The following is a 15076-nucleotide window of genomic DNA, read 5'->3' as shown; positions in this document are numbered from 1 at the left end:
TTTCTACATTTACAACACTCAAATCTTTCATATCACACCGAAAGAACCGCTTTTTAAATTTTCAAAAACTAAATTCACATTTTCATTCATAGGAAGGATGGTGTATCTGTAAAAATAATAGTTTAGGTGTTAGATATATAAATAGATAAAATTGAGTGGTACTCATGTAAATCTTCAAAATTTTCATCTCTAGGGGCACTTACATACATACGGCACAATTTTTATATAATTACATATCCAATGCTTAAATGTTTAATGTCATATAAAAAAATATTATTATCACTAATTTTTTAAAGGAGAAATGCATCTCTTAAAAAAATATTATATACGTAAATATCATACTAGGTGCTATGTGTAAATGCATAAGAATTGAATGGTATGTACGTAATTTTTCTAATATTTATCCTGATTTTTTTATCAGACAAAATTTTCAAGTAATTTAAGAATAACCAGAAGAACACAAAGATTTATCGAGGTTCGGCAAATGTTACTACGTCCACAAAGATGCCTACGTTCTCGGGAGCAGAGCGGCGAATTCCTTTCAATATTCAGAAAAGATATTACAGAATTTTGAGAATACAGAATATGGGATCACACCTAGGGTTACATACATGTCTATTTATAACCCTAGAAAATCCTAGAGTACAATATGTAATTACCAAATTACCCATGTACCACACTCTCAACCCACATAAAGAAACTCTCCTGATTTGAATAGAATATTTCACTCTGCCCCGCTCCGCTCCAGAATTTGTTCATTTATGGTATATGAGTCATATCTAACAAATCTCCACCTTGGCGAATATCCAGCCCCTTAAGAGAAATACGTCATAGAGTTTCTTACATACCAGAAATGGGTTGGGCCACCATGTTTCGTTAGCAGCTGCAAACATTCAACAAGTCCAAGCAATGCAAGAACTTGTTGATAGTAATTGGCTTGGTCAACATATCAGCTGTATTTTCATCAGTATGAACCTTCTACAACTGTATCTCACCAAAAGCAATCAATTCTCTGATATTGTGATAGCTGACATCAATGTGTTTGGTTCTTGCATGGTACACCCGGTTCTTAGCCAAATAAATAGCAGTCTGACTGTCACAATACAACTAAACTCCACCTTGCTCAACGCCCAGTTCCTTTACTATCCCAGTGATACACCTAAAATATATAGTATTTTTAGACGCATTTTATACCTATTTTTTAGATATTGCGCTTTAATGAAAGGTATTTGTGTGTTTTTCTTTCAAGTACAAGTAAAAATGTGAAAAATGCTAAAAAAAAGTGAAAAATTACCAAATTTGGAGCAAAAATGTGAAAATTGTGCTAAAGTGTTTTGGCGCCTAAGCGCTAGATCCGGCGCTTAAGCGCCAGTTAAACATCGAATGTCGCGCCTAAGCATCAGAGGTAGTTATTTGGCGATTTTCTTCATTTGACCGAATTTTAAAGAGGTATTTGAGGCATCTATTGGCTAAAGAGGATGGTTATGACCATTAGGAATGAAAATATTATTAAAAAAACTTGCGAAATGAGGCATCCCTTGGAGAATACATCGAATTTCGACACATTTTGAAGAGTTTCCAAGGCTCCAGAAGAGTTTTCAATGCACCTTTTGGAGATTTATAAAAGAAGAAAGTTGAGACACTTGAAGAGGGTGCTTGAAGAGGGAGAGAGTGCTGAGTCTTAAGAAGATCGTTGAGAGATTCAAGCACCACACAAATTTACTTTATCATTTTTGTTTTTAGTTTCTTTTGAGAGTGTTGTAAAAAAGAAGATATTAAAAGGAACTTCAAGAGTTTGGTGGAGGATTTGAGATAAATTTTTATCTTCTATTTTGAACTACTTCTGGTTTTAATTGAGATTTCTTGTTGGTTTGACGATAATTTCTACTTTTAAATTAAAGTGTGATTTTATTTTGTTCATGAAGTCTGAGTAATTTTTTTTGTCTTTCTCCTTAAAATGATATAAAATGATAAGTAATTAAAGTGATAACTGATTACGTATTGCAAGGAAGGTTATGGAGAGTATTGATCATTAATGTTGGAAAAAGTTGTGATGATTCATTTACTTCTTAATTTGGTCTATCCAGATGTTAAAATTTAAAATTTGGTTAAAATTTGTTGTGAGAACATGTAAGAACCAGACAAGTATTGTCTTTGTCAACAATTGGAAAGAATCACATGAGGTTGTATGAATGAGAATGTAATTCATATGATTTAGAGCAAATAAATAAGGAAATAATCTTCGAAGGATGCAGAGTTAGAGGACTTTAAAGTGACAGTTTAAATCCTCTAACTTGGTTATTGTTTTAGGTTCTGATACGAGATGTTAGTCCCCAAGTGGAGGAAATCGAGGGAACTCTAGAGTGAGAGCTGGTATCTTCCCTGCCTATCTCGTCTTCAGATCTATTCAAACTTTAAATTAGCTAATGTTCTTTATAGCATCTCTAGTAAGGGTAAAGAATATAATTGCTCATATTTGGCACAACACAATTTGCATACTACCACAACAAAATTCCTATGCTTATTACTAATTCATGATAAGGAGAGAGATATTTTTAAATTTAGTGTTTTTCTTTTACATAAACTCAGGTTATCTTTTTAAATTGTTACTGTTTTGTCAAAATATCAAAAATACCAAAAAGATTTGAATTTTAATTAATGTGAATGCATCACATACAAGTCGTAGACTTTCTGCCATCTAAATCACCAGCATAGTCAGATCAACGTACCCTACAACTGAAGATCATCATGCTGACTGTCAAAAATAATTCCATGTCCTACAGTACCCTTCAGATACCTGAAAATCCACTTGGCTACTTCCCAATGTCGCCTTCCAGTTTTAACCATGTATTTGCAGATTTGACTAACAACATGAGTCAAATCAGGACTAGTACATACCATTGTATACATCAAACAACCAACTGCACTGACATATGGAACCTTTGCCATGTATTCAATTTTTGTATATGTCTCAGGATACTGTTCTGAAGAAAGCTTAAAATGATTTGCCAAAGGAGTGTTGATAGGCTTTGTTTTGCTCATCGCAAACCTGTCCAACGCTTTCTCAACATAGCCTCGTTGAGATAAACATAATTGTAGTGAGACTTTGTCTCGATGAATCTCCATTCCAAGAATCTTCTTCGTAGGACCCAAGTCTTTCATGTCAAATTTCTGACTCAAAAAAGCTTTCAAACCACGGATATCATTCATATTCTTTGCAACAATCAATATATCATCAACATACAGTAACAAAAATATAATAGAACGATCATCATAGCGCTTCACATAAACACAACAATCATACTCACATCTCTTGTAGCTGATCTGAATCATGTAGGAGTCAAACCGCTTGTACCATTATCTTGGAGACTGTTTTAACCCATACATCGATTTCTTTAACCTGCAAACCAGATGCTCCTGTCCAGGTTGAGTGAACCCTTTTGGCTGCTCCATATAAATCTGCTCCTCCAGATCACCATGCAAGAGAGCAGTTTAACATTCATCTGCTCCAAATTCAAATCCCAAATGGCTACTAATGCAAGCACTGCCCTGATTGAAGTATGTCTGACCATAAGAGAAATTATTTCATCATAATTTATTCCCTTCTGATGTGAAAATTCCTTTGCTATCAGTCGAGCCTTGAACTTTTCTCCTTCTTTTTCTGATACAGCTGGTTTCCTTTTGTACACCCAATTTCACCCAATAGTCTTCTTTCCCTCAGGAAGCTGAACTAACTCCTATGTGCGATTTTTCTATAGAGACTCCAACTCCTCAACCATTGCACCCATCCATTTCTATTTATCCAGACTAGTGATAGCTCCTTAAAAAGTTGTTGGATCATCGCTGTTGATGAGAAGTGCACACGAGACCAAGTCTTATAACCCGATATGCTAGAAGGTCTTATATTTGTGTGTCTCTGTCTATCTCTGGCTAGATTATAATTCAGTAGATCACTAGAATGAAATCACCAGGTGTTGGATTTGAACTTTCAACTCTCTTAGTTATCTCTGAAAGTTGTTCTAAATCCATCCACACTGCATTTGAACTGGAACTGTTGCCTTGCACCTTGTCTTGATTCTGCTGTAACATGGAATAATCATCAAAAAATGCATCTCTATTGATCACCATCTTCTTTGCAATCAGATCCCAAAACTTGTATCCTTTCACACCTGTCATATAGCCCAGAAAGATGCACTTCTTGGATTTTGCATCAAGTTTTGATCTTTCATCTCCAGGTACATGCACATAAGCAGGACAACCAAAAATCCGTAAATGATCAAAATTAAATGGATTACCTGTCCATACCTTTTCTGCGGCTTTGCCACCGAAAGATGTCTGAGGTGATCTATTGACGAGATAGCATGTCATATTCATAGTCTCTGCCCAGAAACTCTTATGAAGTCCTACATTCAGTCTCAAGCATCTTGCCCTTTCAGTTAATGACCTATTCATCATTTCTGCCACACCATTATATTGTGGTGTCTTGCGCACTGAAAAATGTCTCTGAATCTCATGCTCCTCACAGAACTTCTGAAATTGCAAATCTGTATACTCTGTGCCATTATCGGATCTCAAATACTAGATCTTTCTGTCAGTTTGATTCTCCACCTCAGCTTTCCACAGGTTAAATTTAGAGAAGACTTCAATTTTCTGTTTCAAGAAATACACCCAAACTTTCCTGGAGAAATCATCAATAAAGGTAACAAAATATTGAGATCCTCCAATGATAATTCTCTGGTATGGCCCCAAACATCAGAATGCACAATCAAGAATCTCTTTAGTTTTATGTTTTCAAGTCATAAAACTGACGCTAGTCTGTTTTCAAATAACACAGAACTTACAAATATCGAACTTGCAGCTTTTAACACCATGCAATAGGTTTCTTCTATGCAATTCCCCCATCCCACGATCACTGAGATGACACAAACGCTTTTGTAATAGCTTTTTTATTTCCTCTTTCATAGTTTTGTACTATCATCATCTGATGAACTTTAATGAACTTCACCTACAACTGTACTCCCCAATAGTTTGTAGATATTGCCTGCAATTAACTTTCCTTTCATCACCGTCAGTGCGCCCTTAACAATTCTGATGGTTTCTTTATCCTCATATGCCTTAGGAATGAAACCATTTCTATGTAAAGTGCCCAAGGAAATCAAACTCTTCTTTAGAACTGGAATATGTCTGACATCACATAATGTTCTAACTGTGTCATCATACATCTTAATCTTGACATCTTCAATACCAACAATATTGCAACATCTATCATCACTTAAATAAACTAAGTCATAATCAGTTGACATGTATGAAGTAAACCACTCTATGTTATGTGTTATGTAATAAGAGCATCCTGAATCAAGAATCCATGCATCTATGAACTAAGTTGATGAAACTGAAAACATATCGTCATCACTGCAATCTGAATTGTCACTCTGCACCACATTGACAGACTTCGATGATGCATCACATTTCTCCCCAGTCTACTTCTTCAGCTTTGGACAATCTCTCTTCATATGACCTGACTTCTTGCAAATTTAACGATGAATTGTCTTTTTGCCTTTAGACTTGGATCTGGAATTTTGTCTTCTACAACTCTCCTTCTATTTATTTCTTTCACGATCCTGCTTATCCTTAACATATAAATTGTCGCCATAAGAGTTTTCCTATGCATTTTGCTTTCGCTGGTTGTGAGCCAATAATGTTGCAGTAATCTCATCAACTTTGATAGTTTATTTCACATATGTAAGAGTAGTCACCAAGTGTTCATAGAAAGAATGTTGTGAGCACAAGAAAATCATTGCTCGGTCTTCATCTTCAATAGTCACACCAAGCCGTGATAAATCTGTGATTATTTGATTGAAACCATTAACATGTTGCGTCAGATCATAAGTTGCATCTTCAGCCCATACAACTTTTGCTTCAGATACAACTTGTTCGTCAGAGATTTTGCCATAAACTGAGTTTCCAGTTTCTTCCAAACTTCTCCTGGAGATTTTAGATTCATCACGTGATACATAACTTCATCTGTCGGGCATAGGCGTATAGTTGATGCCGCTCGTTGTTGCAATTCTTCCCAATTTTCATCCTCAATGACATCTAGTTTTGCTACCTGCAAAGCTTTCAAGATTCTCTATTAAGCTAACAGATCTTTTACTCTTGTTTGTCACAATCCGAAGTTACCATTTCTATCGAACTTTACCACCTCGAATTTTGCACCAGAAAATGTTATTTGAAAACAACTCCTGCAACAAATTATTCTGCAAATTCTTGCTCAGAATCTTTTCAAAAAGAAAAAGAAGGATTGAAAAAAAATTCCCTTAATTAAGTTTAAAAAAAACAACATATTTTTTTGAAAAGAAAAGATGAAATATTTCCTTAATTAAGTCCCTATTAATTAAAAATATTTCTTTTAATTAATTGAAGTTTAAAAATTTTCCTTTTTTCCGTAAAGGAATAAAATCAGAACATCTAATTTCCTTCTCCACAGGACTATTCCTCCATCTGAAATATTCCTTAGATTCCTTCCTTCTAATTCTTCCAGCAAAGCAAATAATTTCCTCTCTGCCTCCAGCAAAGAAAATAATTTCAGCAAAGGAAATTTTCTTTCCCGGTCCATAAGCAAATATTTGGAAATTTTTCCTTTCCCGATCCGCAGATTCCAGCCTCCGTCCGCCCGACTGCCTCCTGCGCTGAGCGCTGCGAGCACCTCGCCCAGGTCGAATCCCTTCCGCTGACGTCACTGCATGGTCACGAACCTCCTGTCGCGTGAATGAAGTCTGCTCGACCGCAAGCGATTCCAAACCGCTCCTTTGGGAACTCTGACGGCACGCAAACTTGTCTGTCGCGAACCCTTCTGTGAACAACCCGCAACGCGAGATCGAAACCGCTGGCGATTTCTATTGTGAACCCCTCTAGCATTGCAGGCGGAAGAAGCCTTCGGAAAATTTCGCGTGCTCCTCTACGAACTCCTGATAGCACGCGGAGGCCGCCGATCGCAAACTCTTCCTACCTCAAATCGGCGCCCGAACCCTAGCAACCAAACTTTTCTGGTCCGCGCCACCGAATTTTTTTTTTCTTCCCTGCCCTAGAACCATCTCTGATACCACTTGTTGGGAAATTAGGGCGAAGAAAAATAGCATTCGACAAAAATCCAGAAGAACACAAAGATTTAACGATGTTCGACAAAGATGCCTACGTTCTCGGGAGCAGAGCGACGAATTCATTTCAATATTCAGAAAAGAGATTACCGAATTGAGATAACACCTAAGGTTACATACAGACATATTTATAACTCTAGAAAACTCTGAAGTACAATATGTAATTATCAAATTACCCTTGTACCACACCCCCATCCCACATAAGGAACCTCCCCTGATTTGGACATAATCTTCCGCTCCGCTCCAGAATCTGTCCCTTTATGATATATGAGTCATATTATATATATATATATATAATATCAAAGTTTCATTATTTTAACAGAAAATATATCTTTTCATATATAATTAAGGCAACATATATATATAAAATAAATTTTAGATGTTAGATATGTAAATACATAAGAATTGAGTGGTATGTATGTAAATATTTCTTAAAAATATGAATAAAATTTCATTATATGGTGGTTCTCATCACTGCCCTCTTTAGGTTCATCACGAGTTTATCAAACGTATTTTCCCTTATTCATAACATTTGTGCTGTTATTTTGTTGTAGTTGGAATAATTAATAGATATGAATACGCTCCTTAATTATGTTTTGTGATACTCTTAGCATATAATTTAAAGGTTTTTTCATTTAATATTGATATGTGGTCAACATATTTTCATTAGAGTAAATAAATTTCAAAGCACGACACAAATCTCGAAATACTTTTTGAGTCAGACATATTCAGGCTTAAATTAAAAGTCATATGAGACTTTAATTTAAGTAAACTTACACTCAAACTGACCAGCTCTATAAGACAAACTCGTTAACACCAAAAATGAGCTAATATGAGTCGGATCAAGCCTAAATCAAACTGTTAAACCGTCTTGGGAAGCTTCGGGTCTTTAATTGGAGGTTTAAATGCATGTCAAATCTAATAAGCTTTTAAAATAAAAGTCTCGATGGGATGAATCCAACAAGCACAAAGTCACTCGCTTTCAACAACATCAAGGCACTTAACCTTCCATAAAAGATCATACAATTAAAGGAATTGTTCTAGGCCATCTAAAGGAGTGGATTGTATTCTTGCCTTATTTACATGTGATGTCACTCCCAAAATCTATAAATAGAGCATCAATTCCTTCATGATGGGGGACGTGGAGACCTCGGTCTAGATCGAAGGAGGAGCTAGACCTTGTCTTGGAGAAAGAAGAATAGGAGTCAAATTGGAGAGTTATTCTGGATTTGAAGACCCGACAACCGCTATTATAGTTGTCGACCACCATTAACCACTGCTAACAAGTCGTTGTCAACCACCTTAGACCACCTCTTTCTTGTCACCATCGATGAATTTTGTGGTGTAGCGAAGAACCCTGAATACAGTGTGACGACACAACGTGAATACAATATTTTGACGCATCCTGACTATGGTTTAACGACACAATCTAAATATGGTGTAACGACACACTCTTAATAGGTGTAATGATGCACCCCGAATACGGTGCAATGACACTCCATATAGGATATAACGACGCGGGTTGAATACGTTTTCACGACACCTCAACTATAAAGTAAGGGCGTGCTGCGAATATGTTGTAATAATGCACCTCAAATACAGTGCAACGACACATGCTGAATACAATAAAACAACATACCTCTAGTGTGAGATAATGAATGATGTCCTATCAAAGATTCGATGATAACTCCTTGTAAAACTACTTATAAGTGTCGTATTTAGAATACAATAACTATATTAGGATTCCTAAATTTCTTTTTTTTACTTCGTATATCAACAAGTGATGTCTTTGTTATAGACATCAACAATTGTAGTACCAAATATGGCGTTTACGTCTATCATTATAGCCTTGCAATACGACTTATGTGGTGAACTGACACTTCTGAAGTTATCAATTACAATCTATGTATTTTACTCATTTCGATGAATAAAATATTTTTTGTTTCAAAGCATGAATTGTTATGAGTCATCTTTTATCCATCAAATTTGAAAGTATATATTTTAGGACTTTGATGTTGTGTATATGAATATTTATTTACATTCGATATGATCAATTGAATTGCTAAAAAATATTTTCAATTTTAACTTTTGGGATAATCCTTAGTGGAACAACTCATATAAAATTCATTAACTTGGAAAAATGAATATTTACTACAAGAATTAAGCATATTTGTGTCAGCTAGATCATACGCATAACCGACGATATTTAAGGATTAGTGTCGGATTTGCCCATGATTTTCGTCTGATTTGTTCTGACGTTAAATTGGGGGTCGGTAGTTTTATTTTCACTAATTTAAATCAAAATATTTCGATGCAAATTAATTGCATTGATTTTTGCATCGTGTTAGCATTGAATTTGATTATACGTAATGTGTGTTGATATATGCGTCTGAAAATATCATATGATAAATATTAGTGTCAGATCACCATCTCATTTGTATTTAAAAATATTGTAGAACGATGAATTATTATTAATATTTTAGCATCGGATTTTGTGTTCGAAAATGAACATAAATCCAACACAAACTTGTACATAGAAGAAAAATTAGAATATCAACTGCATTTTCACAACCTGCACAAAATACATTTCACATCACATATCACATTAAGTATAGTCAAATCACAGAGCAAATCTCTAAACAATATCATTAATAAAAAGAATATACTGTCACAAATCGTCCTAAATAAAAATAGTAAAATTAATACAAAAAATTTAGAACAAATGTTTGACATAATGCTTACAAATAAAAAAAAAACATAAAAAAAACTACTCCTCTCCCTCTTCCTCCTGCACGGATGTCATCAGTTGTTTGTCCCGGCTATCTGCTAAGGTCTCCGTCATGCATGCTATAGAGTCATCGACTTTGTGTTGGTCTTGTAGCTTCTTCCCAAATAATTGGCGGATGTCCTCGTTCATTGCAGCTACCTCTCAGGCAAGAGTCTCCTGATTTGACTGTGAGGAGCTCGAGAAATTAAGAACAGGACCACGAGAGAGCTCGGCCTCAAAGACGATGCTCTTCACTCAAAGGTCATAAACCCTCTTATTCTTCCTCCCTGTCGTCTGGGTCCAAAGCTCGTACTACGAATATGTTGTGGTAAACTAACTACCACTGCTACTAGTGTCAGTCTGGGCCTGATTGGCCAAGAGCTACTCGAACTCCTCCTGCATGATGAAAACTAACTTTTAATTGACACTCTCAATATTTATAGTCAAAATAAACTTGTCATTTAAGGTTTTTAACTTACAACAACTTGTCGGGAATGGTCTGAGATCCACTCTGTAATCCCCCCTACGACGATGAGTTCGAACATGCAACTCCACAACTGAGGGAGCATGACTCAACTTCTTAGCCTGTGTAGCGTACAAAAGTGGTTAGCGCTAAAACTTTACTTCAAGATTTGAATCAATGTTTAAATATCTTAAAAAACTCTTACTAGTCTCTTGTAGTTCTCCGTATGGGAGACTGATCTGTTAATATGAAGTGCAACTCCCTTGACCCCCTCCGTCTCCCAATTCATTCGATTCATCTGCCTCTTCCTTTATAAATAAAGAAAGTACCAAGCTGCAGTCAACTTACCCCAAAGCCACTCACCAATTCAGGTAGGTCGCTCGCCCCTCTGGCGGGCTATCGTGAACTTGTTAGCAAAGTGATGCCTGCCACGAATTTCAAAGATTCAGTGGATTTGCTGGTGGTGCTCAGTGAGCCAGGTGAAGGACCTCTGCAACTTAATAAATATTCCCTGTGTTAATATAAAAAAAATAAATCAAATATACAAATCTTATTCAAATTACATATCATTCTTCAAACTCTTTGAACCACTTGTCTTGAGTTGCTACATGTATCTGCTTCCATGACGGACGGTATTTTATCGTATTATTCCCTGTGTTAATATAAAAAAAATAAATCAAATATACAAATCTTATTCAAATTACATATCATTCTTCAAACTCTTTGAACCACTTGTCTTGAGTTGCTACATGTATCTGCTTCCATGACGGACGGTATTTTATCGTACCTGCTGCTGATAATCTTTGTCATTCAGGCCATGGATAACTTGAGAGAAAATATAAAAAAATATATATAGCATGTCCTCAAAACTTTTAACTTGAAATTTTAATGTTTTAGTTGTATTGTCTGCTAGCTCCATAGCTAATAATTGCTGCTTTTTAAGGGTTGAAAGAGGATATTTTCCAAGCACGAAATCGCAGATGGCTTCTTCTATAGTGGCTTCGTTCTCCTGTCTCCCTACAAAACCTTCTCCTCCTCCTCCTCACGCATCTCTAGCCTCCTCTAGCTCCATCTTCATCAGCTCCGGCGAGAGGGCCTTGTGGCCGCCGGCGAGTCTCCGTTTCGTTGCTAGCCGGAGGAGGAAAGGCTATGTCGGGAAATCCCCGGGGCTCTACTTCCGCTGTCTATTTGGGCTCGGAGTGCCGGAGCTCGTCGTCATCGCCGGCGTCGCCGCGCTTGTCTTCGGTCCGAAGAAGCTGCCGGAAATCGGCCGGAGTATCGGGAAGACCGTGAAAAGTTTCCAGCAGGTATGTAGTTTTCAGTTACAAATGTTTAAACATGTTTGAGCTATGAGAGGGATTTCTGGACTTCGAAAATGGGAGAGTTAGGGATGGTTTTGGTGGTTCAGATGTTTCTAGCTGTAGATCTGGGGCTTGGTAATTGTTGATATTTTACCAACTACTGTTGTTTACAACAGAGTAATTTTAAGTGCTGCTTGACCACATTTAGGATTCAACACAAGTATTACTGAAAAGTTCTGAGATGGTTATAACTTCAAAGGCATGATGATTTTTAAGTCTTGATATGTTGATAAACTGTTTGATTATTTGATTTATGATTTAAGTCTTGTATGAGAGTATACAATTCATCCGTTAAATATAGTGGATGAGGCTAAATCGAGGTTTATCAATACATGAGTCCACAGAAAACTATAAGGGGGAATGTAAGCTAAATCTTGCTTAAATCCTGCCTAAAATAGCATACCAAGAAGTCACTTAATCAGAATTTTTTTCAGTAGAATAGATGCATATTTGGATGAAAAGCATTAAAGTAACTTTTTTTTTTCCTTTTAAAATGGGATGTTAGTGAGACTTGTCATTAAAGTAAGTCCCACTAAGTTTTTATTTTTGTTGTAGATTTACTAATTAAGTGGTCGGATAATCCATAAGATATGAAGTTTAACTGGTTAGGTAATCCATCAGATTACTGCTGTTATCTACCTCATCTAATTCACATTATATGGCTTTTTTCTAATCAAACGGCCCCTTATATTTGATACTTTTCAGCAAAAACGGAGCAAATTGGATTAGTCATTGTTCTTGACTATTGTTCTCCTCTCCATCTGCACTATTTCTCGAATTGACACAGTTTAATGCTCTACTTGTATTTGGAATCAAGATTTCCTATACTTTTACAATATGTTGCTCTCATCCTTTATTTTAATGTGTCTCCGAACTACTTCAAACCACATTCTCTTCATCGACCATGTTATTTTATTGTACAAAGCGAGTTTTTTGAATACGTGATATGTGAGGAACTATATGGTCTAAAAAGCAAAATTGCAAAAAGAGAGGAGTGCAGACTAATCAACCGAAGGCAATTTTGAATCAAACAAGGAAATAGCAAGAGTGTCTACTTCTTGTTAGTGATTAAGATTTTCAATTGTTCGCCAATGGGACTTGTAAGGATCAACCGATCTACTGTGAAAGGGAGAGAGTTTGAATAGAAGTTAGCATGCACAAAGAGTATTTACTAATTAGAAAGAGGATAGAGTTTACCATGATCTCAAGAGCTTCGATGGCTTATTCCTTCCATAGAACTTTTTCCTTATGCTTTTGTTTATCGTTGACCTTCATTTATACTTCTCTACTTGAATCCCACCTTTCCCCCTTGTTGTGCTTTGGCTTATTGGTTTGGAGAAGGAGAGGGGGAGATTATCAAAAGAGAGGCCTATTGGTTTCTTTTGGTTTGGCTTATTGGTTCGGGGAGGGGGAGTGGAGGCTAGGATTTTTGGGATAGGATTTATTACTTGATTCATGATATAAAAGAACTTCAATGGATCCTATTTATAGTCAATGGACTCTATTGACAGTCAATAGTACGCAATGGAGAAAAATGATTCATGTAGCCGTCCCTACTTAGTAGGATAAAGGCTTGTTGTTGTTGTTGTTGTATGAAAACATAAATCATAAATCCAATAGGAAACAATTATATTTTTATAAAAAATTTAATTCATAGGAAATAATTTGAATAATCTTGTTATCATTGAAATTGTTAGTCTTGCATGGATCTGGAAAGGGAGTTTTTGAGAGAATTAAGTTTCTTCCTGCCTCATTTTTTACAATAATTTCCATTTCTTCCTTCGTTCAAGAAAAAAAAATTTTGACTTGGCACAATCGGTTCTATCTGGATGTGGTTTGATGGTGGAACCATGTCCTCATTTCATGCAAGGCTCCTTGGGTCCTTTGAAGTTTATTCAATCCTCATTAAGTTATAATTATTTGGAACTTTTAAAAGGTTCTCTAATTTCCTCCTAGAAAGAGTAAGATTCCTTTCTCCATTTTATGGAAAAGTAATCGAATTTTGAGAATAAAAGTGGGCAATGTAATGTAGTATTTTAAAGACCTTATTATTTATTAATTTTGTGTATTATGGTATATCTTTTTTTATAATGGCACTGCATTTGCAAATACTAATTTAATACTTTTAATCATTTTCATTACGTTGATTGATGATACTTCAACATTTACCATCCTAGATCCAATGGTTTAGCTAAAGTTTCTATTATAACCTTGATTCACTTAAGTATGAAACTCCATTATTTACCATCGTCTTGCTTGCTTCATTGTTTTTTCTTACTTTACAACCTTGAATGCTCCCTTAACTCATTTCCTAGTAGTAGTAACATTCCTTTCTATTATGCTATATTATTGTAGTGCTCCCTCCTATATTACATTTAAATCATGAATAATAGGAATATCCTTTTTTTTTTTTTGGACATGAAGCATAGGTTCAAATAATCTCAAGTGCTCCGTGTTAAATACAGAGTAAAAATACAGATGTAGCCTATAAGCATTATTTTCTATCTTTTGAAATATATTTAAAGGTCTATATGTTAGCTTCAATTCATTGCTTTCCACTTTAAACATGTCATTTCTCATATGCAATCATACCAAATATTCTTCTTGAGAAGTTTTAGGAATATCATACTTACCATGTGTATACGGTACAACATGATATATATATATATATATATATATATATATATATATATATATATCTGTGTGTATGTTTGTGTGTGTGAGAGAGAGAGAGAGGGGATCTACAAGATTTACATAGTTTCAAAACAAATTAGAATAATTGAAAAACACAGGATAGCTTTGCCAACATGTAGATCATTTTGTTATACACTCCTTGCATTTGAGCACACCTCATTGACATGTAGAACGTCCTCTATTTTTGTGATCCATAAAATAACTAGAATAAATGGTTTATTGCGTTATATTTCTCTCAACTTTCCTCTTTAATTCGTCATTTTCCACCAAAGACCGACAATGTAGTACTTGATTTATTATTTTAGCTTTTGTCATAAGCGTCAACTTTCGTTATGCTCTCCATGGAGGCAAGCTTTTCACCTCTCCGAAAAACTTCGTGTATTTCTGCAAAACAAGTTAGTCTCTTGATTCTCTGTCGTGTTTAATATAAAATAAATATAAGAATTACAATTATATTATACTATAATTTCACATAGAAGTGGTACAAAACTAGGACAAATATGTAACTTTCTTTTTCGCTTGCCTAATGGTTACAAGATTAACAAACGCAAAAAGAGGAGTTGTTTCAAACATATATTTCTTATCTTCGTTGATAAGACAACATATAATCAATGGAACCCACTATATATATATA

At 35.4% G+C, this 15076-nt stretch overlaps 1 protein-coding gene across 1 annotated transcript in view; it reads left to right on the top strand.

The window, feature by feature from the left end:
• The first annotated feature begins 11280 nt into the window (after positions 1–11280).
• The window catches only part of LOC110029191 (sec-independent protein translocase protein TATA, chloroplastic), a 6106-nt gene continuing 2310 nt past the window's right edge, over positions 11281–15076 (top strand). Inside the window, exon 1 of the mRNA XM_020731365.1 lies at positions 11281–11694. Coding sequence (XP_020587024.1) covers positions 11368–11694 — 327 coding nt within the window. The 5' untranslated portion in view covers positions 11281–11367. The remainder of the gene's footprint in view (positions 11695–15076) is intronic.

Source organism: Phalaenopsis equestris, unplaced genomic scaffold (assembly GCF_001263595.1).
Source record: "Phalaenopsis equestris unplaced genomic scaffold, ASM126359v1 Scaffold000552, whole genome shotgun sequence".
Taxonomy (NCBI): Eukaryota; Viridiplantae; Streptophyta; class Magnoliopsida; order Asparagales; family Orchidaceae; genus Phalaenopsis; species Phalaenopsis equestris.
The sequence above is the reverse complement of the archived record's forward strand: the minus strand, read 5'-3'. Positions and strand labels throughout refer to the sequence as shown.